The 24,439-nt window shown below is 56.7% G+C and overlaps 2 protein-coding genes across 5 annotated transcripts; one reads left to right on the top strand and one right to left on the bottom strand.

The window, feature by feature from the left end:
• The first annotated feature begins 1,056 nt into the window (after positions 1 to 1,056).
• On the top strand, positions 1,057 to 24,243 carry LOC121059733 (E3 ubiquitin-protein ligase RNF113A-like). Of its 2 annotated transcripts, none has more exons than XM_040536882.1 (10): positions 1,057 to 1,117; positions 18,942 to 19,018; positions 19,106 to 19,210; positions 20,642 to 20,749; positions 20,885 to 20,994; positions 21,199 to 21,305; positions 21,785 to 21,874; positions 22,721 to 22,814; positions 23,512 to 23,618; positions 24,120 to 24,243. In XM_040536882.1, the coding sequence occupies exons 1-10, from the start codon at positions 1,072 to 1,074 to the stop codon at positions 24,197 to 24,199; spliced, it is 924 nt and encodes a 307-aa protein (XP_040392816.1). In that variant the 5' UTR covers positions 1,057 to 1,071; the 3' UTR covers positions 24,200 to 24,243. The 2 variants fall into 2 exon arrangements, with proteins under 2 accessions (XP_040392816.1, XP_040392815.1); XM_040536881.1 differs by lacking the exon at positions 1,057 to 1,117 and adding an exon at positions 18,596 to 18,767.
• Positions 3,528 to 16,637, bottom strand: LIMD2 (LIM domain containing 2). Of its 3 annotated transcripts, none has more exons than XM_040536938.1 (5): positions 16,418 to 16,637; positions 7,758 to 7,921; positions 5,164 to 5,208; positions 4,785 to 4,924; positions 3,528 to 4,317 (listed from the first exon to the last, which is right to left on the bottom strand). In XM_040536938.1, exons 2-5 carry the CDS (start codon positions 7,776 to 7,778, stop codon positions 4,158 to 4,160), a joined length of 366 nt encoding a protein of 121 aa, XP_040392872.1. In that variant the 5' UTR covers positions 7,779 to 7,921; positions 16,418 to 16,637; the 3' UTR covers positions 3,528 to 4,157. The 3 variants fall into 3 exon arrangements, with proteins under 3 accessions (XP_040392872.1, XP_040392870.1, XP_040392871.1); XM_040536936.1 differs by having other exon boundaries at positions 7,777 to 7,921; positions 16,418 to 16,629; XM_040536937.1 differs by lacking the exon at positions 16,418 to 16,637 and adding an exon at positions 9,868 to 10,519 and having other exon boundaries at positions 7,777 to 7,921.
• Positions 24,244 to 24,439: the final 196 nt, after the last annotated feature.

Below are 24,439 nucleotides of genomic sequence, written 5' to 3'. Positions count from 1 at the left end.
GTGCTGATCTCTGCCTAGTGCTCTGTGTCGTATCCAAAATTGGACATCTGGATGGTACAGATATAAAAAGGATTTTTACTGATTTTTTTGTACCCCTCCAAAAACCATTTTTTTTATTACATGAATTTATTGGCTTGAATTCTTAGGCTCTGTAAAAGGTCCTTTCTTGAGCTGAAAGGCAAGCTGGCTAACAGGGAAGCCTTGAGCTTGTATGGAAAAGGAAAGAGAAAGCTGTGGTGTGTGCAATACAAATAAAGGTTTTTGGGCACCTGTCAGTTTCGTATTGTCAGTGACAAGACCAGATCTGTGCTGTGGAGGGAAGGAAATGCAGGTGGCAGTCTGCCATTGTCTATGATTTAGATGAAGCCAGTGTTGCAGGAGTAGTCAGTATCCCCTGGAATAGCCTTTTGCTGCTATTAAAGGTGCTGTTCTCAAGCTCTCTGTTGCCCTGTAGCCCAGCGTGTCACGCTTTCACTACAGCTCTCGCTGCTTCCCTTGCTCCTGTGCTGGGGTTAAGCTGCTTTCACTGTGCCAGAGCAACAAAAAGCAGCCCCAACAGGGACAAGGACACGACTTGAAAAGAATTCCAGGTAGTTCATCTCTGCACGAGTGGGTGCAGGTCCCGTGCAGCTTCCTCGAGTAGGTCTGTGTGCAGCATCGTCCCCCTAGCTCTTGCTTCACTTACCGAATAGTGCTGGCTGCTTTCTGAACCCAGCTGATGCTCCTTATCGCTCTGGAGCATCTTTGTCCCAGGCGGGCGTGGGGTGCCGCTGTGCGGTGCTGCTGAGCTGCTCCAGGGGGAGCACAGGGTGCTTTCCCCCTCGCTCAGCTTCTCCAAGTTGATGGCTGGCTTCTGGCCACTCCAACTAAAAAGCTGTCGTAGTGTTTGGCAGCTGTGTATGCTGGGAAGCTGTGGTCTTTCTCTCCTTCGTGGTACTTAAGCTGTTAAATCTTACGCTTACGTGGGGTCTGAGCACACTGGATCCTAGGAACTGCAGGCACACAGCACCAGCAGATCGCCGGGCTGGACTGCTGTTCAAGGGAGGCTGGTGGCAGCTGGGAGGAGGGAAGATGGCTTTTGTGCTTAAAGACAGAGATTGGAAGCAAGGGCATCACGGTGAGAAGTGAATCTTTAATCTTTGTCTTATAAAAACCTCTTTGATGAGAAATTTCAAGCTGGGGTTTCTGTACTGCTGCTTCTTGGTACTCCCTGGGAACGTAAAGTGTGCATTGTCATCTGTGCAGTGTACCCACCTTCAGACTCATCAGGCAGATCAGATGAGCACAAAGCATTGTTTAAAACATCTTCCCATGTATATTACCACTAGGATTTCCCTGTGTACAGAGCTGGGCATGTTCATCAGGGAGGCAGGAGTTTGCCTTTAGCTGCTTTATGTGCAGCAGCCGTTCTGTGAAGGGTGGCTGGGTCGATTTTGGCTGTACCCGTGTGTGAATTTGATATTAATCAGATTTCCTTCCGTCCCCTGAACTGTGCCTGGGTCAGCTTGCTGCAGCCCATTTTGGTGATACATAGGATGTTGGTTTGTGTTCTCCAAATGAGAAAAAGGGACTGTGCAGAAAGCAGTGATACAGGAGATACTGTATCTTTTTGATCTATATTCAAAAGACCTCGCACCTCGCAGTGTTTTATCTGTTCCCTCTGTTTCTGCTGTATTGCCAAGAGTTTGCTGTGCCTGTATGAGAAAGGAGTATGGAAAGGTGTGATTGTAAAGACTGGGGATTGCTACTGTCTTCAGACAAAATCCCAAATTTCAGTTTTTAGAGTGAAGGGAGGGAGAGAAACGGGACATCATTGTTCTTCCTGTTTGATGTAGTTTTTGTTTTTTTTTTTAACTGAAAGCCTAACACTTGGAAGCTTTTTTTCTCCCTCCCCTACCCCAAAATCGTCTAGTATAGTTTAAAATTCTTTGTATATAATTTCCCTGCTGTGTGGAAAAGAGCAGCAGCCTGCCAACGTGAGAGAATGGAGAAGTGAAGCCAGCACGAAACAGGAAACGAAATCGAGGAGTCTGCTTTCATTTTCTAAGCCGGGGTTGCTGAAGGAAGGCACCAGAACCTGACAGGGTCATGAGGCCCCCTGCACAGAGCAGCAGGCTCTTGGTGCTTTCGTTTGTGTTACAGTGAATCCTACAGGGTTGGTCAGGAAGTGGCTTTTGTTATGGTGTAAGCGTGGTGTGTGCTGCATGGCTTTTGGTGTAAAGAGGAGTCAACAGCTCCCGTGCGATGGCGGTGGTTAGAAGCACTTTGTGAGGCTCAGGCTCCAGGGTCTGTGTGTCTAGTCCTTGCTGTGCTGGCACTGGAAATCCGCAAGCAGTGCCCACCCCACAGACCTGCCTGCAAAACCTTTGAACTAATGAGGAGAAATGACTCCTCCGCCAGGACGAGCTCCTGGGGTCATCCAGCAGGCCTCTCCTCCGAGATCAGGTGGGACTGAGAGAGGCCTAGAGGGAACAGCCTCACGTTGCACCAGAGGAGGTTCAGGTTGGAAATTAGGAGACATTTCTTCTCAGGAAGAGTGGTCAGGCATGAAATTAGGAGAAATTTCTTCTCAGAAAGTGCAGTCAGGCATTGGGACGGGTTGCCCAGGGAGGTGGTGGAGTCACCGTCCCTGGGGATGTTCAAAGAACGGTTGGACGTGGTGCTTAGGGACGTGGTTTAGTGGGTGACATTGGTGGTAGGGGGACGGTTGGGCAAGATGACCCTGGAGGTCTTTTCCAACCCTAATGATTCTATGACTGCAGCCTGCTTCGCCAGTGAAGGAGAGCCGTGGTAGAGCCTGGCCATCTGCACATACCCCGGGCCCAAAAGGACTGAGGGTGAAGTATTGAGGCCTCCAGCTCCCCCGGGAGGAGCACCACGGTTACCTGGGCTAAGACACATCTGAAGAGGCACCGTCGGTTTCCCGGCCCATCCCCATCTCTTCCCCTCTTCAGTGGTTTCTTGGCTGGGTCTGGGTTCTCCAGCAGCATTTGGTGGCGGACAGGACCTCAGCAGGAGCTGGTGTTGGGCTCTGATCAGGCCCTGAAAGGCCCAACTCCCGCAGTATTTAAAGCCATGAGGTTCCTCACTGCTTTCTCTTTCAAGCTAGCCTTGTAAATCCGTGTGTGTGGAGGCAGCAGGTAAATTATAATTAAATGCAAACCCACCTGCTTTCCCTAATTCCATTGCACTAGATCTCCAGCCTGACAGGTCTTGCCAGGGGAAGCAAGCAAGCCACAAAGTGTACGCGGGGCAAAAGGGCAGATATAATTCACATGGCAGTGAATTCCCTTTGAGGGTGGTCTGGGCTCCATGTGGAAACTGATGTGGTTACAGCTGCAGCTTTGGGTCGGGGCTTGTAGCTCGCAGGGTAGTGATGCTGCTCAGGATTTCACATCACTCAGGATTTCCACACCCAGGAATAGTTTCTTGGGACTTTATGGGCAGGAGCTCTTTCCACAGCAGCTGCCCAGACCTGACCGCTGCTCCCACCTCCCCGTGTCCCTGGGAACACAGGACAAGACAGGGAAGGCTTGGAAACCTTGTATTACAAAAATAAAAGAGCGCATTGCGCAGTGTCACACGTGAAGCCCTGCTGGGCTCCAACGCAGAACGTACCAAAGAAAGGCAAATATAAAAAAGACAGACACTGTTAAACAGTCGCAGGGCAACATCCTTAAGGCTGAACAATCCCAGCTGAACGGAGCTGATGTAAACCAAAGACCCTCCTTATTCAGAGCCCCAACAAGGCAGAATCGGTGTGGCAGGAGCTGGGAGCTCTGCTCTAACTTACAGGCTAGGTTGGGGCTGGCTCTCAGAGTCCCCAGGTCTCCTTTTCCATTGTAGCAGGCCTGAAATGTGTGAACAGGGCTGGGGCATTCCCATGGGGGCAAGTGCTTCTGGTCTGATCTCATCAGGGAGAGAGGGCTTCAGGTTTGGGGGCTACACCCCGCTCACCTCCGCCCTGTCCTTAGGGTCTGCATGACCCTTCTAGACATCCTCCAGAGGCCTCAAAATCGGGCTGCCTCCCTTCCCTTACCACCCACGGGCGCTTAGGGTCCCCTTTGCTTTACATCAGCTCAGTTAGCTGCCGGCTCAGCAGTGCTCCGCGCCGTCTCTGTTGTGCTCCATCCAGGGAAGGCTGGGCTGGGTCCCACTCACGCCGTCTTGGTCCCGCTCTCCACTTCCTTGTGCACCCACAGCTCTTTGTGCTGCTTGCGCCCGAAGCCCTCGTCGTAGTTGCCTTTGCTCTTGAAGAGCTGCTGGAAGTGGGGCTTGCAGTAGAATTCCCCGTGGAGCGCCGCGTAGCTGCCCAGGCTGGGGAAGGAGAAGGGGTTGGGTGGGCAGCGGGGCACAGCTGGGGGTGCCGGGGGGCTGGGAGGCTCAGAGAGGGGAAGGAGGAGGGAACATGCTGCCCCTTAGCAGGAAGGGCCAGCTGCCTGCTCCGGGCTGCTTGGGGTCTTGGGGCTGCTGTGAGCAGCCTTAAGGGGCTGCAAAGAGGGGTCCTGCAGGGCGGCTCAGGCTTTGCCCTGTGTCACCTAGGAGGAAGCTCTGGCATCCCCGTGGGGCTCTATCCCTGCTCTCGAGGGGAAAAACTCTTCTTCCGTACCAGGTGGGATTAAACTGGGACTTGGGACCAGATGGGACCACAGCCCTTCATGCTGTGATCGGGAGATCGAGGGTCTATCCCTTCCCTACAAGAGGACGGGCTGCGGTGGGCAGGTGGGTGCACTTTTTGGAAGAGCCTCCCCTGCCCCGGCTCGGCGATACCCGGCACGGCTCACCTGAGCTTGGCGTGGCAGTGCTTGCAGCAGAAGCAGGCGTTGTGGAAGACAAATTTATCCGCCACCAGCCGCTCCATGGGATAGACGGTCTTCTGGCAAGCAGTGCACATCTCCTTCACCTGCGCCTTCAGGCTGAAGGACTGGGCAAGGGGAGAGCAAAGGGAAAGAGGGTGAGGAAGGGGGTTTGGAGGTCTGGTGCCCATCTCACCGTGCAACCACCTTCCACATCATCCCTGCTACCATTTGCTGGAGCACCGGTAAGCCTGAAACAGCCCACCGTCGCCTCCGCTGACGCTGGGCTGGATTGGTGCTCAGGCTTTAGGTTTCCATCCTCTCCCCCTCGCCATGAAGCAGAAGAGCGCAGTAAAGCTGTAGGTACCTTGGAGCGCTGCACCGTGCTGCCTCCTGAGTTGTTCTTTGCCTCCTAAGGAGAGATGGAGCAGAGAAATCAAAATGAGAGCCTGGACTAAGGGGCTCGGTGCTGAGCTGTGCTAAAGGAGGTGCAGCAGAGGATTTGTAAGGGCAGCTGAGCAGCAGGATCTTGGGGCATGCCAGCAGCCTCTGCCTGGCCATCACAGCACCTGGTGACAGTCTCTGAACTCATTTGCCCAGAGGCCATGACCTCAATCAGGTCCCAGTGTGCAAGTGACTGCTTGCACTGTGCTGCTTTTCCTGAAGTGACAAGAAGGAGGAAAGGAAAATAGAAAAAGAGGGAAAGTCATTTATATATTGCAGAGAGCGAACTCGCACCAGGAGGCCGTGGGACTTCCCTGGGGCCGTGGGCACAGAGCGGCCAGCTCTGCCATCCAGCACTGCTCACTGAGGCTTGGATACAGCACATGCCACGGCTTTGTTTCGTCTGGGACCAAGACGTAGCAAACACACCGGCTGCTTTTTTTTAGCAGAGGCAGCACATGAGCACAGACCCAGGGGGTGTCACGCTGTTGGCACTGCCCCGGGGTCGTGCAGCTCTCCCCATCTGCAGGCAATCGCTGTCCTTGGCTACCTACCATGCACATCTCAGGCCCACAGGGCTGGCATTAGCCCCTCAGTGAAGCAGAGGAGTGCAGCTGAAGCATCCCTGCTTCAAGATCCCTTGGGACAGAGAGGGGGAAAGGGCTTTGCAGAGGGGCTGCAGCAGGCCCTGTAGCAAAACCCCTCTCTGACCCGCACTGGGAAGCATCACGTGCTGCCTGGTAAGCCCCTTAGCTAACAACAGCTCTGTTTGGGTGTGAGATGCTGCTCGTGTCCCTTCTGCCCAACAACTATTTACCCCACGGGGCTGGAGAGCGATAATTAGCACTTCTCGTGCTGGAGGTGCACCGGGCTCAGCCAGGTTTTTTCCTGCAGTGGGAGGGTGCCAGGCTGGCCGTGTCCCCGTGGCACGTCCAGGGTGCCCCTCGCCCTCACGAAGCGCGTTGTGCTGGGTGCCCCTCGCCGGATGTTTTGTGTCTGAGCTCCCCTGCTGGCGCTGCTATCAGCCAGGCGCTGCTGCGCTGCGCAGGAAACGCCCGCGCCGTGGCTGAGACCGAAAAGCTTTCAAAAACCCCCGCAGACTGCACGTGTGTGGGGCAGGAGGGGGAACGGGGCACAGGCAGGGCTAAAGATGTGCTCTGCTGCCTTCAGCTGCTTGGCGGGGGGACGTTGCTCAGCCCCTGCAGCTGTGGGGGGAGCAGCAGGGCAGATGCAGGCACTGAGGTGCCCAAACCTCTGCCCCCAGCACCTCCAAGCGTGGTCTCTGCACATCCACAGGGGTCCCATCGTGAAGTCCCTCTGGTCTGCAGCTGCAACAGCCCATCACCTCCCTCTCCTCCTCCTCCTCGCTTGCCCCCTGGCTCAGTCACCTGCAAGTATTTTAACCTCCCTTTGCACTGACGAAAACGCCCCCTTCTTCTTTCAGTTGGGAACAAAGGGTGCATTTTTTAGTGCGTTTTCTGGGCGGTGTGAGCCAGCCGGGGCTGCTTTGCAACAGCTTCCTTCATCCTCTGCACTCCTCGTTCCCAGGGCAGTGACCTGGGAGCATCACCCCACTGCCTCCTCGTCCTTCCCTTGCCACTGCCTTAGCTCTGCTTAGGCAACGCGCCCCAGCTCTCTGCCCCCAGCGTGATCTCCCACCCCCGTTCCCCCTGCTCTGCCCTTCCTCCATTTCTCCTTTGTATTTTTGGAAGCAGTTTGTCTAAGAGACACACAGGAAGCTCTCACTTCGCTAAGCTGCCTCTTCAGACGTTTCCCAGCTGCTCGCGCTGACTGAGGTCTGTGCCGTGATTTTTCTCCCTCCTGCTTGCACAAGGCTGGAGGAGAAAGCCAAAATCAACAGAGGGACACGGGCAGCGGGGAGACTTGAGCCGCGTAAAACCGGTTGCGTCCCTCGGCACTGCTAAAGCAACCCCCGGTGCTCTCCGGAGGTTAGGGTTTGATGTACTCTTTCTAGGCTCAGCTGACCAGAGCGAAGGAAGGCGCTGCTGCTTTAGAGCTGGATCGCATCCGTTCCCAAGGCTACAGGCAATCCACTGCCGCCCGTCACTTCTCGGCAGCCTCCTGGCTCCGATCAGGCTCACTATCTATTTCTATTTCGTATCTGATCCATCCTCCCCCGGGGAAGGGCCGTATCCTGTCCCAGCAGGGGATGTTCTTGAGCTTTTATGTTTTTCCATCTCCGATCGCTCCAACCCTAAGCAGCTCGCATGCTCTCAATTGTGATCGCCGAAAGCCATGGAAACACAAACAAACAGCCGGCAACTCAAGACAAGAGCAGGGTGAGGAACGGGCTGGGCCAGCGCCGGGATGCTGGCTCCGCAACGTGCTCAGCAAACAGCACCTTCTGCTGGAACATCCCTGCCCCTGGTCCTCTTGTCTCAGTAGCAGCGACTGCGCCTTTGATGGCTCTAAAATGCCAAGTCCTGCACACAGCTTCCATGCCCAACCTTCCACCCCGAGAACAAACCCAGCTGGTCTGGAAATTCGCATACAAACCACAGGGGACGCGACATACATGAGCCGGGGGGTTGCTGGTGGCTTCCGTGGCCTGGAACATGGTCCCTTGCCCTCCTCCGTCCGCTTGATCCTGAGCTTGAAGCCTGTGGCCCGACGGTCCCTGGGGAGGTGGCTGAGTGGTGCAAGGCGGCCTCTTGCAACACCTGGAAAGGAAATGTCAGCAGGATGAGGCCGGTTTCGTCACCCCAAACCCAGCAGCTGCTCGGCTCTGCAGGAGCCGGTGCCTGCTCAAAGCTTGCTCTGTGGGGTCGGGGCAGCCTCTGGGGTACGGGATTCCTGGGGCACACCCGGCAGGAGGTGCAGGTCTGGGGTACGGCTGGGTTAGGAACCTGGCAGGCGATCTTGGGTGCTGAGCTGAGCCTAGCATGCAGCTCAGTACCTCTAGTCCCCTTTCCTATGCAAAGATATTGGGCTAGGATGGCAGAGGGAGACGTGTAAATGTGACAGCTTCTGCAAACAGCCTCCAAACCACGCGTGGAAGGCGATTACCAGGCAATGGCCAAGCTGTTGGCAGCGAGGATAAAGGATGCAGCTTCCAGCCAGAGCTGCTGTCCTGCCCAGGCAGTGAAACTAGAGCCCGGAGTTTCACTGATGCAGCCACCAAAGGATTGGCGATGCTAAAACCACAAAGATGGTGATTTTAGTCTAAATGTGGCCCAGAAAAGCCTCGCTGAACAGAGATCACAGCTCAGCGGAGTGGGTGACGGGGACTTTGTCCTTTCGGGGTGCCCACGTTGCCTTGAGGCTGAGAGCGGTTCCCTTAGAGGCCGTGGCCTCCAGGTGATGTGCTGAGCGTCCAGGAGGCTGAGTTCAACGCGCCTCTGACCGCTTTTAATGCAGCACAGAACAAAACAAAACAAAAAAAGCCACAAGCATTGCAAACTACCTCCTTTGGTACAAGATAAAAAGGCACTGACATCCTCACGGGGGTTTCCCCGTTGCACCTTAACTTCAAAACACCCAAAAAAGGTCAGGGTTGATGAGCCCTGTTCTGCACATGCGGAGCTGAGCACCACGAGGTGCAGAGGGAGGAGCAGAGCAGCAGATGCTGAACCCGTGGCCTTAACCCCCACCCCCCCCATGTTGTCCTGGGTGCAAATGGGAGCAAAGGGGTGGCTCTGCAGGGACAGGGAGGTGCTGGGGGCTGGCAAGCCAGCACTCCACGCTCTTGCTGATCTTGGGTTTGGGGTTTGGAGGGCTCTTTGGTCCCCAAAAAGTCCCAACACTCAGCAGCTGGTTTCAGGCATGAGCAGCGCCCAGCTGAGCACCCAAAATTAGTGTCTGCTTTCAGAGTTCAGCTTTGCTCCGGGTCCTGGGCAGCGGCAGAGGAGCCAGGCTCACCCTCGCAGGCCAAGGGGCTGGGCACCCCCTGCTGCAAACGTTTCAGAGCTCCGGCTGAGAACACGACTCCGATTTTACCTAAATCATTTCCCGTCTCCTCTGCGGTTCACTTGTTATTTCCTGCTCGCGAGCAGGGCGGGTGTTGGTGCACACAGGCGGCTGCCGTGGCCCATGCGCACCGTGGGCTGGGCAAACGGGGCTGGGGGTGCAGCCCGAGCCCACGGCCCCTCTCTGCCCACCGTGTCCTGGTGCAGCACCTCCCCTCTGACACCTCGGGGGTGTGCACGGTGCCTAAAGCACAGCACAGACCCTAAGAGGAGCCTGAGGAACCCAGAAAACCCTGCTGGTTTGCACCCACCACGTGCCTCGAGCACAGATGCACAACCCTTGCCCTTCTCACCTGCCTTTCGCCCTCTCCCCTACAAACACATCTCCATCCCCAGCTTCCCTTCCCCTTCCCCTCACAGCTCATCTCCCTCCCCTACCCCAGCTGCCTCCTCCCCATTTTCCCCCCTCTCCACTCCTCTCCCCCACACGCACACACTCCCTGGCTCCTTCCACCTCCCGTTTTTCCTTTCACCTCTTTTCCCACATGCAGCCTCCCCCCAGGCCCCAAACCCTGTTCCTTTCCACACCGTCGCAGTTAACCTGACCTGCGGTTTGATGCTCTCCCCCCCAGACCCACCCTCCATGCCCTCCATCCCTCTGCCCCCATCCCTCCCCGCACACCCTGCTCCCAGCCCCGTACCCGCGCTCTCCCAGGCTTTGTTTTGATCCCCGTGGCGTAGCAGCCCCGTGGACACGAGCAGAAGTTGCTAAACGTCCTTCCTGCCGATGGGCAGGAGGCAGGAGTAGAAATCTTGCAGGGGAAGGGTGTGCTGAAGCGATAAGGGAAACACGACGAGTTCGAGACCACAGGAGGGATTCTCAGAGGCTCCCAGCTGCTGTCATCGCTGTTTCAGGGAGGCGTTGGTCTGTACAGGGGGGGATTTGAGCCCCAGGCAGTAAACACACGCAGAGGAACCCCAGTGGCACAGGCTTTGCCTAAGGACACATTGCCACGTAGGTGTTGGGAAGTCTTCACATTGCCAGGGCAATCGCCCAGCGCGCTGGAGGGGCTCACCGATTTTCTGAGGACCACAGGACAGCATCTGTGGCAAGGCAAGGAAGTCATGGCCAAGTCTGTGCTGAAGGCTGGCACTATAACTGCTAGATCTGACTTCTCCAAACCTTTGTGCCCCAAGCCTCTTAGCCACCTACCCAGCCCAGGAAGAGCAGGACACAGTACTGACTTCTCCTAATCATGCAGCCAGCAATTTCGGGCTCAGGATGGGATGAGAACACCTTCACCCTACACATGCTGCTCTTCCTGCGTCTGATGACCCTCCAGACTGGGCTTGTGCCCTCCGCCCAGGGGGATGGAGCAGCCTGGCGGCAGCGCTGGTCGCCACAGTGTGGCGAGCACAGAGGGGCTTGGATCTCAGAGAGGTTTGGGTCTCACAGGGGTTTGGGTCTCACAGGGGTTTGGGTCTCGGTGGCACTGGGGCCAGCAGGATGCGCTCAGCACCCAAGCTGGCAGCTCCACCTGCTCACAGTTCACTGCCAGCAGTGCCCAGCCTGGCTCTGGGGCCTTTCTTGGTGCTCTCAGCAAGCTGGTTTTTAGCTCAGGACCTCAGGGTTGGAGCTCGTGTGGCACCTGCAGGGCACGTGTGCCTGCCGCCGTGTGAAAACAGCTGGAGAAGCGCCACAGCTCTGCCTTTTGGCACTGACCAAGGAGCTCTTTGGGTTGAGGAAGGCAGTGCTCAGCCCAGAAGCTGCCTGCTCACAGCAGCATTTGTCCTGCAGCCTCTCCCGTCCCCGCTCACCTTCCTGCTTGGCCCCTGGGGACAGGCGTTAAGGACAGGGAAGCGTTTGGAGTGGCCCCTCCAGGAAATTCCCCAACCGACTGGAGGATGGCGGCATCCCCCCGACCACAACCTGCCTCCAAAGCAGCCAGGCCAGGCGTGGGGTTTTTCCCCCCTTCTCCTAAACCAGCAGGGCCGCCCAGGCTGCCCTCAGTGCCTTGCCAGCCCGGTCCCACGGGGCCCCCAGCGCGGAGCAGCCCGCTGCTGGCTGAACGCCTCTCCGAAAGCCGAAGGGTTTCCGCTACAGGAAAGCAACGTGACTGCAGAGGGCGAGAGGCCCCTCTCTGCCATATGGTTCCCATTAGCAGCCCTGTGAAGTGAATGTTTACTGCTGGGATCGCTGGGCCACGGCAAGAGGCTTTCCCAAAAACCAAACGCAGCACAGGGGATCCGGGCCCCTTCCTTCCCTGTGTCCCAGGAGGATGCTGAGCGTCCCGGGCAGCACGGCAAGGCACGGGCAGGGGCTCAACACCTCGGAGAGGCTGTCAAGCCTCTTCCCCGTGAAAATGAGCACCACCAATGTCCCCACGATCGTGTGCAGGATCAGTGCAGCTTACACACACAGGCCAGCCACTGACCAGCTCAGCGCCTGGCTTTGTGGCAGGGCTGCAGGGAAGGAGCTGGATGAGGCCAACCCCAAGCCTGGGGGTCACCAACTCGCTGCACAGCCGGGCCCTGTTCCTACGGCCCTGGGGCATCACAGCCAAACTACACCATGAAGAGCCAGCATCAAACGGGCCAGCACCTGACCAGGGGGCTCAGCACCTCCGGTGCTGATTCAGCTTCTCAAGCATGGAAAGAGAGAGCGAGCTGCATTTGTGGGGGGACGGTGGAGTCAGCCCAGTGGTCGTGACTCCAGCCTTGGCCATGGAAGACTTTGTCAGCTTCAGATCTTGGCTCCTTGTGTGGCTTCAAGCCAACCACTTGACCTCACCAGTATCAGCTTCGGGATGCTTTGACTCAGGACAAAGCACTCCAGGGAGGACCAACAGGGCCACTGGTGCAGACAGCCCTGCCCGGCTCAGCCCCGCCACCCTGAGCTGCTCCTGCCCGCACCCCACAGCCCCGCACTACCTTCCACCAGCCTGCCCCACTAATCCCCTTTCCATCCACGTCCCGCGCCTGGGCTGCCTCCTGAAAGGCTGCCAGTGGGCCGGAAGTCTGCAGCCGAAGTGCTGAGGGATGCTGACAAGGAATACTTGTGGGGACGAACAGGGCTGCCTTTGTCAGGGCACCGACAGGGGGACCCGCGCACGCGAGGAGCAAGCCCAAGGGGAGCCCCTGCCCACCCCTTCTGCTCTCCCACCTTCAGCCCTGCCTGGCTCTGCCTCCCAGAGGAGGTCACAGCCCTGGAAGGACCAGGGCAAGGGGATCCGGGCTGGTCCAGCCCCTGCCTTGCTTGGAGGGGGCAGCTGAAGCAGGAGGATGCTGCTGGGATCCATCCGTTTTCCAGGAGTGGAAACTGAAGCACGGAGCAGCCCGTTCCTTGGCCCGTGGCCATGTTTTATGGCATCCCTGAAAGATTAAGGTCTGAAGGGAGTCTCTGCGCCCTGGGATCTCCTGTCTTGCTATGAGTCAAGATTGAGTGGACAAATGCAGCAGAAAGCGCGCTGGGAGGCTGGGATGAGCCTCTTTTCCAGGCAGAGACGAACCTTTCTCATTAATGATAGAGCAAGCAGCAATGGCCAAAATTGCAGGTTGCAAGGTTCAGACTGGACATTAGGCAAGAACACGTCACAGGCAGAAAGGCCTGGAAGCTCTGCAGCATGGTACTAATCAAGTGCCATATAAACCTGGTGCAAAGAGGCATGGGAGGCAAACAGCAGGCCATGCTCCCTCCCTTCCCTTCTCGTTTTTCCATAATCCCTTCTACAGCCTCATCATGTTCCACCTGGAAACCTCACCTTCTGGTTTCCTGCCTAAATGTTTATCCGTTTCCTGGCATTATGCTCCCAGTTTGCCCACCCTAATGTTTGCTTCCCAAAAGTATTTGTAAAGGCTGTGCCTATCGGCCTCCTCTTTCACCAGGAGAAGCCAACCCCTTTTACTCTGTTCTCCAGTCCTCCAGCTACTTTGGTGGCTTGCTGCAGGCGGGCGGATGCCCCGCACTGGAGGAAATGTCAGACCTTTGTCTCTTGGTACGAATACTTCTCTGGCACCACAGAAAACATCTGGCCTTATGTTTTCTTCTCTCACCTCTGCCAGTGATCCTAGATGCTCGTTGTTCTTCACTTCTTCACAGGCAAGTGACCTCCACTTGCTGAGGTCCCCCTGCCTACAGCAGCTTCTTGTTGCAGCTCCCCGGGCTCAGCTCTCAGCTCAGCTCTCCTTGAGCCATTTCTAGGAATCTGGCTCACCTTCCTCTCTGCTGATCTGTTTTTCCTCCCCATAAGCAGACCTCCTGCGTCCTGCCAGCATTGCTCCAACTCACCTGAGCACTAAAGGGACTGCTAACATGTTCAATTTTTAGACCTCTCCTTGGGGTAGGATCCAAGTGTCCTCTTTCCATTTTGCTGGCTCGTCTTTATCCTCTTTCCTATCTCCACCTGAAGTCATTTCCCTGGGGCAGTGTACCAAGGGCTTTCCTTAACTGTGGACCCATTAGCCCACGTTGTTTTGGAAGCTGGTTATCACATCCAAAGAAGATACTGAGGCAACTTGGCATGATCTGTGTTGAAACCACGCTGCATTTCATTCTGCTTCCCAACCTTTAATTCCTCTTCCAAAACCTACCCTAGAAACTTGCTTTTTATTGTATTCCAACCAATGGACTTGTAACTTCCCATAATTTCCCCTTTCCCCAAACATAACCTGTAAGTGTTATGTTGGCTGATCTCCTCCCTTGGAATATCACCGGTAAAACACCGGACTTTGTACTTGCACTTCCTACGTGGGTTAGCTCATATCTTGAACAGAACTCTGAGAGCCCCATCAGCCTGGGAGCTGGTGCTGCTCCACCACCTGCAGCAAGAGCAGGGGTGAGTTCTGCTCCAGAAACCGAAACCACAGCACAACCTCTTCCCATGGTCCCTCCACACCAGCCCTGAGTGCTGCTGTGCTCTCCCGCGTTTGCTGCCCAACACACGGATTGCATCCAAAAACTCAAACCACCAAAAATGGCATTCACATGTCAAGTTTCAAAAAAGCTCTTTCTTTTTGAGCTGACCCGTCTATTCTCCGTTCAGCCTTCACCTCTGTCCCCTCTTGTAGGATTCAAGATGCCATACAGCCCGGCGTGGGCTGGGGCTCTGCAAAGCAATGGGATTGCAGCGGAGTGAAGAAAGAGCGCGCCGGGCAAAGCGAGCCCTGGAGAGGCTGTGCCAGGGCACACCAGGGCTTGTTGAGGCTCTTGTGTCTGAAAACCCTTGAGCCGGCCATATGGAGAGGGTTATGGGCACACCAGAGGAGTGAAAAACACATCTAACTTGTGTTTAGTAGTGTTTGCAATAATCCCTTCACCCAGCTTTAATGTTTTCCATCCCAGCGCTGTGCTAGCAGCTAGGTAAGCTCTGCAACACCCCCAGACGGCAGATAGAAATGACTTAGCTGGAAAGTGAAAGGCGGACACCTCTGGGAACATGGCAGCTGCCTGACAATGGGCAACGCTCTGAAAGCTGAGGATGGGCAAAAAGGAGAGGAAAAACCTCACCGCAACTGGGCCTGAAGGGGGTATCTGTAGGCTCGCAGAGCTGACACGCCGAAGGAAACCAGAAGTGGAACTCCCTTCCCTAACGAGAAGTCTCGTGGGACTTCTGTTGACCAAAAAAGGTCAGCAGCCTTGTTTTGAGCCTGGTGAAAATGAAGATGCATCCTGTCACTTCGCACCCTGTGCTGCGCTGGCCCACAGGGATCCCTGCAGACCCTCGCTTCCTAACGGGAATTTGATTCTCGCGGGGCTCCCACTGAGGAAGGACATTAACGCGGGGGCAGTTTCAGACTACGCTCAATCAGTTACCCTGCAATTATTATTTTTTAATCTGCATTAATAATGCTGCAGACATGCTCTTCCTGGCCTTAAATACGTGGCAGCTCAGCTGGGGCACCAGATGTCTTCCCTGAGAGAGCCCTCGCGCAATGTCTTCGGTGGACAAAGCCCAGCTTCCAAGGCATGATCCAGGCTGCTGAATTAGCCTGCTTTTCCAGAACTGCTGCCCACCCCGCGAACAGAAACCGGTGGAAAAATTGGTCAAAAATGTGACCTGCGAGGTAGCTTAGCTGGTCTCAAGTGATCCAAGGGGATTGCAGAGAGAAAGCCGGTGGTTACGGTGCAGGACTGCGACCTAGGAGACCTGGGGCTGCTCCCAGCTCTGCTGCTAATTTCGGGGTGATGCTGGGCACATCATTGCATTTTTTTCTGTTCCCTTTCCCCTCCCCAGGCTGAAAACAGAGCTGCTCTCCTTTGTGAAGCCCTGGGAGATCCCTGGCTGTTCGGGGCTGTGTCAGAGCTCAGGGTATTTGTGTTGTAATTAAATCTCACAGTCGTGCAACAGCCTCCCCGGGGAAGTGATGAAAGACCTGTCGCTGGAAAGGTTCAGGGCCGGGCAGGATGGGGCGCTGGGAGACACATCACCGGGAATTAGCAGGCATCAGCTGAGGGGGATAAGGGACTTGGGATCTAACAGGTTCCCTTCCATATCTGCTCCTTCCGATCGGCTTAATAAAATGGATCTGTCCAGCCCCCCTCCAGCACGCACTGCAGCGCACAACAAAGAGGGAGCTCAGCCCAGTGCGGGGATGCGAGCCCCGAAACGCTGCGAACCCAGACCCCGCTGCAGCCGTGCCAGCGCCCCCAAGCCCCTGCTCACCCCACAAAGCACCGGGTGCAGGTCCTGCACCCCCCCCAGCCCACGCAGGGTCCGGGGTGCTCGCCCCCTGCCCCTCCCCAGCAGCATCGCCCCCCCCCCCCCCCCAAAAGGTGCCTGGAGCTCCGGCAGCATCCCCTTTTCCCCGCCTGCCTTCAGGGAGCAGAGCCCCCCTTGTGCTCCCCCCACCCCAAATCTGCTTCCCACACCCCCCCCTTGGCTGAGCCTCCTCCCAAAGCAAAAGTTCCCGGCGCATCTCCTGCCTGGGGGTCTGACCTCCAGGGGGGGGCCGTGCATAAGGGGGGGTGGAAACCCCCACCTGCTGAGTGGCCCTGGCCAGCGGCGCTGCTTTCGGGGCTCCCCCATCTTCGCATCCCTCCTTTCTCCCCATCCCTTTCTCCCTGGGTGCCTGCCTCTCTCCCTCCCCTCACATTTTCCCTCTCCCCCCCCCATTTTTCCCCCTCCCCACCTTGCCAACCCAGCCGCCATCCCCACGCTGGGTGAGCCCCAACGCTCCCCAGATTTCGGGGCGCCCACCCAAGCTTTGTCTCCCACCCAGCGGCCCCGTTCTTCCCGGCAGAGCGAGACCCACCATACGCCTGGGCTCCGCGGCGGAGGTGCCGAGCGGGAGGGCTTGGCCCCAGCGGGGTCTGGCCGTCTGTCTGTCTGTCCGGCCGGCCGGCCGTGCCTTTTGGCCGTGCCTTTTGGCCGTGCCTTTCTCTGCGCTGCAGAGGCCGGGGCTGTGGGCGCGGGAGCGTTTCCTGCGAGCTCCCACGGCCGCCTCGCGAGCCCTTTTATCGCTCGGCCGCCGCGGTGATTGGTTCCCGGCTTCGTGCCGGCTTCGAGCCGCTGGCTCCTTTGTGTGAAGCCAACCTCTAACCCCAGCCTCCCCCAGCCCTCTCCCCGCGGCCTCCCCAGGCCGGCAGAGCGATGCCGAAGCCCCCGGCCCTCCGAAGGTGCCCCCGAAATCGGCTCTTGCCCAGCCTCTCCCCCCCGGCTCCCTGCCACGATGCGCGGGTGAGCTTCGCTCGAGGCCGTGGGCTCGCTGGGCTTGGCACGAAGCCACGCGAGGCATCCTACAGGGATCCTACGGGATCTGACCCTCGAGGATCCTGCAGGATCTGACCCGCCGCAGTCCCCCCCCCCCCCCCAGCCTCCTGATGGTTTTGGAAACCTGGGTTTTACCCCCGGGAGGGTTTAGGAGCGTGCATGGGGTGGTGGAGTGTGCGGCGGGCATTTTGTGGCCAGGGTGGGTATTTGGGGTGAGCAGAATCACAACTGAGCATCCCCCTGCTGCTGCTGATTGTGGTTTGGAGGCTGGGGGTTCTCCAGAAATAGGGCAGAGGGGCAGGAATGGTGAGGGTAAGCACTAATGGTTAAATCTGCAGGGAACTCAGAAGCAAGCTGGGAGCAGGGAATTGGGGATGGGAAGGTGGGCTGGGGTTTGGGGTACCCCCTGGTGCACACAAGGACTTCTTCTTAACCTCCCAAACCCCTCTGGTGTGGGGGAAATGGAGGCAAAGCTTGAAAAGTGCTGGTGGGAAGAGCTTTGGGGTGCATTTGGGCTCCTCGGTGCAGCCTGGGGCTGGGGACGGCTCCGGGTCCAAGCGTGGCGCCTGCTCCCAGCTGCAGAGGCAGGCGATCGATCCCCGTACAAAAACAAAAAAAATCCGTGCAAAAAAAATCTGTTTACAGGATTTAAGGTGGTGGTCACCGGCCGAGGAGGCGGCAGCGATGCCGTTCGTCACCTCTGTCCCCCGAGCAGCATCTGCGGTGAACGGGCCTGCTGCCACCGGGGGCAAAGGAAAGAGGAACTGGATAAAATCCGCTGCTGCCAGGCCCGGCGGTGGGGGCAGCGTGCAAAGATGTGCACACACACACACACACACACTCATGTGCACACAGGTACTTGCACAAAAGCACACGCACGCTAGCATGCTTGTGAACACATGCATGCATGGACACGTGCACACACACACGTGCATGCTCCCACACGCGCACACACACCTATGAGCCCACACATGCATGTGCACATGGCCACATGCTCCCCTGCTCTTGCACACAGCCACGCGTGCACACCCATGGAAGCACATGCATGCTAGTGTGCTCCTGTACATGCATGTGCATGAAGGCACAAGCATGTGGCTGCATGCCTGTGCACACACAGCTCTGTGCACACCCCCCCCCCCCCCCCCCCCCCCCCCCGTATACACACACACCCCCATGCACAATCCTGTGCACAACACTGTGCACACACCCTGGTGCACACACCCCCCCCCCCGCACACACACAGCTATGCACACACACACCGGTGCACACACACACCCCTTGCACACCCACACCCTTTGCACACCCACACATGTGCACGCACACACTGTGTGCACACATATTCGTGCACACACAGGTACGCGTGCGCACACACACACACACACCCCTTGCACGCCCACAACCACACCCCATGTGCACACACACACTCATGCACACCCATGCACACACACACCGTATGCACACACACAGCTATGCACATACACACACCCTTGTACACCCACACCCATGCACACCCACACCCCATGTGCACACACAGCTATGCACACACTCAGCTATGCACACACACCCTTGTACCCCCCCCGTGCACACACGCCCTTGCACACTCCCCACCCCCCCCAGCCCCGCGGCGCTGCCGGTTGCCATGGCGACGCGCGAGGCCCCCCGGCAGCCGGCAGGGGGAGGAGGAGGGGGGCGTGGCCTCCCTCCGGGCCCCGCCCCCTGCCCCGCCCCTCCCGTCCCGCAGGGGGCGCCATGGCGCGGGGCCGCCCGGCCCGGCCCGCCGCGAGGCCGCAAGATGGCGGACGGGGCCCCGGTGTGCGGCTTCGTCTTCAAGAAGCGGGGCCCGGCGGCGGGCCGGGGGCGGCGCAAGCGGCCCAGCAGCGACCAGGAAGGGGGTGAGGGTCACCGGGGGCGGGGGCTCTGGGACCGGAGCCGGGCTGTTACGGCGCGGGGGGAGCCGAGGGGTGTGAGGGGGCGGTCGCGGTGCCCGCCCTGTGGCCGTGTCCTGGGACGGGGGAGGGGGGCTCGGCCCTCGGGCTCCCCCCTCAGCCCCGGGTTTCCTCCCCCAGAGAGCAGCGGCGAGGAGGGCAGCACGGTGGTGCGCAAGGAGAGGCGGCGGGAGACCCCCAACCCCATGATCCAGAAGGTAAAGGGGGGGGGGGGGGGGCGCTGATCCGGGCGGGGGTCCTGAGGGTCCTGCCCGCCCTCACCCCGCTGCCTCCTCGCCCCCCAGACCAGGCGGTGCGCGAAGGAGAGGCCTGCGTACGCAGCGAGCAGCAGCGAGGACGAGGATCCCTCAAAGGAGATCGGCGTCACGTACAAATCCACCAGGTCCGCGGTAAGGACGGAGCGCGGCGGTGGTCCCGGGGCGCGAGGGCAGTTTCGGCTGGCCAGAGAGGCTCCGTGGATGTGGGATCAGCTGCTCTTGCTTTTTACCTAGAGATGCGTTTCCGTGTCCTTTGCCTCTTCATACACAAACACCTCATGCTGGGTTTATTCTCTCTATGCCCCCTGCGTTACTGGGAGGCCACATAAGGTTGGTCGTCCTCTCTTAGAGGTGGGAGTTAAAACCTCAAGACGGCATCGAACTTGCCCAACGTCACGCAAAGTTTTGAGGAGACGGAGCACTTGAATCAGGTTTACCTAATTGTTAGGTTCATGTTTACAGCTTTAGAACAGCTTCGTCCCCAAGGAATTCAAGTAATTTAGAAGGTGCTCCCATCTTTGTTCTTGTGACTAGTGATGGGGTAAAAGCTACCGAGAGAGGTCAGTTTTTAATTGGGATTGACAGGGGACACCTGAGGGTCCTCTTAACAGCCGGAGTGGAGAAAAGTCAGTTGTGAAGGTTTGGAGCTCTTCCCACTGGATTTTTCTCTTAACTCTCCTCTTTATGCAGTGAAATTGTGCCCATTAGTAAGGGTCTGGTCAGGATATAAGTAGTATTAAAAGCAAGTACCAACGTTTGGTGTATTGATTCTTTTTATTCTTTTTCAGACTTATTTCCTTAGTCTCTGTGCCTCCATTTGTTCTGTATAAAATGGGAATAATGTCCAGCTGTCCCCAGTCAAAGATGTGGGATCAGACTTGGGTCTCCTTATCCCATTAGAGACTAATATGAAAACTCGTGCTGTAATTATTCACCACTGCTGCAAAGGGGAGGCTGCATATTGTTAGTGCTACTTGCTGCAGGAAGATGGGAAGGGAGGAGGAGGAGGAGGTGACAGCCTTCGGGCTCCAGAAGCTTTTGGCGTATAAGTTGGATTTGTTTTCAGTTTAGGCTGGTTATAATTATTCTTCAGTTTCTATGCAGCTGTTCCTGGAGAGCTGGAATAGGTGTCTGTTCGGTGCATTCAAGAGGAATCTAAACCAGATCACTGCATTAAAACTGAGTGCAAGCCACCCACAGCTGGGTTAAAAGTTTGGATGTAATATCCTGCGTGTAGGCAGGATTGTCTCATGATTGAAGTGTTGGACACAGGAGACCTGAGCTCAGTTTCTAGCTAAGCCAAGGCTGAGCTTGAGGAGTAAAGTGAGGACAAGCGTGTCCTGACTTTGCAGGCTAAAACTCAGGAGCAATCAGTAATTAGCATCCTGGCTTCTGCAAGCACTGGATCCAGCCTGTGGGGGATTCACTCTGGCAAGTGGTAGGGGAAGATACAAACTGCTGGAGGGTGAAGCAGGCCGTGCTCAGTTCTGTGACCCACCCTCCAGGTAGCCAGGGAGCTCTGTTTTCACTTCACTGTGGTCAAAAGTTGTTCTTGCTTTTCAGAAACCCGTTGGCCCAGAAGACATGGGGGCCACAGCAGTGTATGAGCTGGACACGGAGAAGGAGAAAGATGCCCAGGCCATCTTTGAGCGCAGCCAGAAGATCCAGGAGGTCAGTCAGCCTTGCTGACTGAAGGCAGGGCTGGGCTGGGAGACTGTTGTCAGAGATGTAAAAGCTATCCGGGACGTGAAGGTGTGAAGCTCTTCTGACCCTTAATAACTTTTTCTTTTTTTTTCCCTTTCCTAGGAACTGAGAGGAAAGGAAGATGATAAAATCTACCGTGGTATTAACAACTATCAGAAGTATGTGAAGCCCAAGGACACGTCCATGGGAAATGCCTCTTCAGGAATGGTCAGGTAGGTTGGGATGAGCCTTGGAGGAGTGGGATCACAGAGGAGTTCAGGCGCTGTCCCCAAAGGCACTTGTTTGGGGCTTGAACTTTGCTGATCCTGCCGACTTGTTCCTGTCTAATGAGTCCGGTGTCTGGTTCTGACCAGGCCCCCAGGGGCCTTCTCCACCGCAGCGGCGCAGCTGGCCTGAGCCTTCTCCCACCCTTTCAGAAAAGGACCCATCCGTGCTCCAGAGCACTTGCGGGCCACGGTGCGATGGGACTACCAGCCTGACATCTGTAAGGATTACAAAGAAACGGGGTTCTGCGGCTTCGGAGGTGAGTGGGCCTTGCCTGCAGCTGAATGTGTGCTGCACCAGTCCGCAGAGGGATCCAAAGGGATCTAGTCCAGCTGGTGATCCCATGTTTGTGGCACGCAGATGTGCACTTACTGCTTTACAGGCACTTGTTTGCAGAGCTAGTATGTGGTGCTGTTGCAAAATTGTTTGATATAATGTTCATCTCACTTGAGGCTGTGGGAGGGATGGGATTTCTTGATCCATATCCCACTTCCCACGTGGGTCAGTGCTGGATCTGTCGCTGTGGCGCACAGAGCACAGTGCTTGTGGCCTGTCAGTCCTGAGGAGGAAATCGGCCTGCTTGGCACTGCCCTGGGAGGAAGAGCAGGGCTGGGTGGGGAAACAATCAAGTTTCACTTTGTCCTGGGCACAGCTCATGCTGCCCCCGAACGAGGTGTCCTGTGGGCAGCTAGGCAGCGGGACGAAGAGTGTTGATCTGTCTTTCTTTGTGCTCCTCAGACAGCTGCAAATTCCTCCACGACCGCTCGGACTACAAACACGGCTGGCAGATTGAACGGGAGCTGGATGAAGGCCGCTACGGAGTCAATGGTACGGCACCACCCCTCTGCTCTGCCTCTCCCAAAGCTGATCGTGGTGGTGGCTACACGGTCCTGCCTTCCCTCATACTCTGGAGTGAACAGGACTCAGGGACTGTGTTGTCTCATTGCATAGGCCATGGGTTGAATTAATACTGGACAGAAAGGACTCTGTTCCACAAAGCTGTGGAACTCCCTGCTATGGGATAAGCTTAGTGCCAGGAACCACTGACAGTGCTGAGCAAATCTGCTGCTTTCAGATAACCACCGACTGACACCAGGGAGAGTTATTTGCCCTGTCTGTACAGAGTGTAGCAGGCTATTGTATGAGTGCCAGCAGTGAGCCCTGTGGAGCTGGGGAGGTGCAACCATTTCCTGCCCCACGGATGCCCCGAAGCTGGAGTGTTTCCATGCTACATCATTATTTCTCACTCAGCATCCGTACCTGTGGCCCAGGACTGCTGCTGAGTGTTGCTCATGAACCCCTGTGCAGTTGCGGGGATGGGTGCAGTCTCTGCTCAGTTGGAGCTGAAGCGTTTGGTAGCAGCTGCTTTGGAAAAAAAATCTAAAAAGGAGGGGGCTGGAGGATATGTCCCTTCTGCGTCGCCCACTTGCTGCTATAAAAATTTGCTCTTGTGAGATGAGCAACAGGCACGCTGGCTCATTAGACTAATTATATCTCAGTCCCACGCGTGTTACTGACATCAGTGACACCCAGATGCCAGAACCCTATTGTTTCCAGCAGGGATTCAATCCCACCTGCTGTGCTCTCTCCGTGTTTAATATTTTGCGTCCCACGCGTCAGCTGGCCTGGCTGCCTCTGCTCTTGCTCCAGTCTGGTTAACTTTCTCTTGTGCAGACGAAGAAAACTACGAGGTGAGCAGCGACGAGGAGGACATGCCTTTCAAATGCTTCATCTGCAGAAGTTCCTTCAAGAACCCCGTGGTCACCAAGTAAGTGGTTATTTTGGCAGGGGGGAGCCAAACATCTGTTGTGGATCGAGTCCACTAGTCATTCACTGGAGGCAAACAGAGTCACTGCCTGCAGGCTGGTGGGCGGAACCTGCCTGTTGTCCGCTGTGGCTCTTCAGGTGGGCGTGGAAAGCCTCAGGTACCCGAGGAGCCTCATAACTACATCAGAAGCATCTCCTTGGTAGGGATCCCGAGCCTTTGTTGACCAAGCGCCTTCTAGATTCCCAAAAGATGCTGCCCGATTGCATCATCTTCCCCTTGAGGTTTTGTTTTTTCTTTCCTCCTGAACACTGAATGACACTGCAGGGTGTGAGCAGAGAAACAGAAGCATGGGGAAGGCAAGAGGCCAAGGATAAGGCACAGAGGGGACATCGCACACTGCCAGCCCTCGCCCACAGTGCTGGCTGCCTGATACCGCCACACTTCCCCACAGGCAACACCACAACCTGCTAAATTCAGCGCTCGAACCCGTGGTGACCCTGGAAGAGCTCACGGATGGCTCTCTGCAATCACTTTTGTGTCAGTAAAGCAGTGCTGAAACATGGGGCCAGTGTTCCAGAGGAAGCTGTGCACGTAGCTTGCTTTTGCATCCCTCAGGGCTCGGTAGTCAATTGTTTTTAACTCCTGGACACAGCAGCTGTGTCTGGTGACTGGCAGTGGCATCTGTCTCCCCTTACAGGTGTAGGCATTACTTCTGTGAGAGCTGTGCCCTCCAGCACTATCGGAAATCCCAGCGCTGTTACGTGTGTGACAAGCAAACCAACGGCGTCTTCAACCCAGCAAAAGGTGAGGGAAAGAGGGCTTCAGCCTGGGGGAGAGGGCTTTCACCTGGAGCGTCTGCACAGCACCAGTTCCCGATGTGTGTTCGTGGTGCTTGCCCTGGCCCTAAGCTGGGGCTCGCAGCTTTTGGCTGCAGGCAGAACTTCCTTTAGTGCCTGGAGACACCGGGTCAGGGCCTGGGTGGCTCTGGGTGTGAAAAGAGCATCTTGTGCTTGCCCAGGTGAGGAACTCGGGGAGGTGACTGCTGAGGGCAGGGGGAGGGTGCTGGGGAACAGTGGCTTCTCTGAGGCTCTCAGTGGCAGGTCAGTGCTGCCCTGACTGCAGCATCAGATGCCCTGGCCTCAGCAAAGGGTGGTAGCTCCTAGCTCAGCCTCTGTGTAGGCGAGTGACTTCTGGTAGCTCCCTGGGTTCCTGGGGAGAGGGATGTTTAAGGGTCCTGGGCCCCCAGCTTCGCTGCTGGACATCTCCCATACCCGGAGTCTCATCCTGCCTCTTCCTGTGTTTCAGAGCTCATGGCAAAATTGGAAAAACACAAGGCGGAGGAGGAGGAATCAGAGCATTCAGACCACGGAGAGGATCCACACTAGCAAAGCGCTGTTTTGTATCTAGCTGAATAAAGTTTTTGTGGGGGGAAAAAAAAAAAATACTGATCACAGCAGTTGCCTTGGGACCAGCAGCTGTAGCCAGTGCGTGTTTATCCAGCCAGCTGTTACTAAAATGCCATCATGACTGGTGCCAGGGGCTTTGGTCGCTGCTCTGTGAAGGCACAAGAAGAGGTAAGCTCAGAGTTGTGGCTAAGTACCACTGTGCTGCTAGCAGGACCGCAT

The sequence above is a fragment of the Cygnus olor genome, chromosome 25, assembly GCF_009769625.2.
Source record: "Cygnus olor isolate bCygOlo1 chromosome 25, bCygOlo1.pri.v2, whole genome shotgun sequence".
Lineage (NCBI taxonomy): Eukaryota > Metazoa > Chordata > Aves > Anseriformes > Anatidae > Cygnus > Cygnus olor.
Note: the sequence above shows the minus strand (reverse complement) of the source record. Positions and strands in the feature narration are given on the sequence as shown.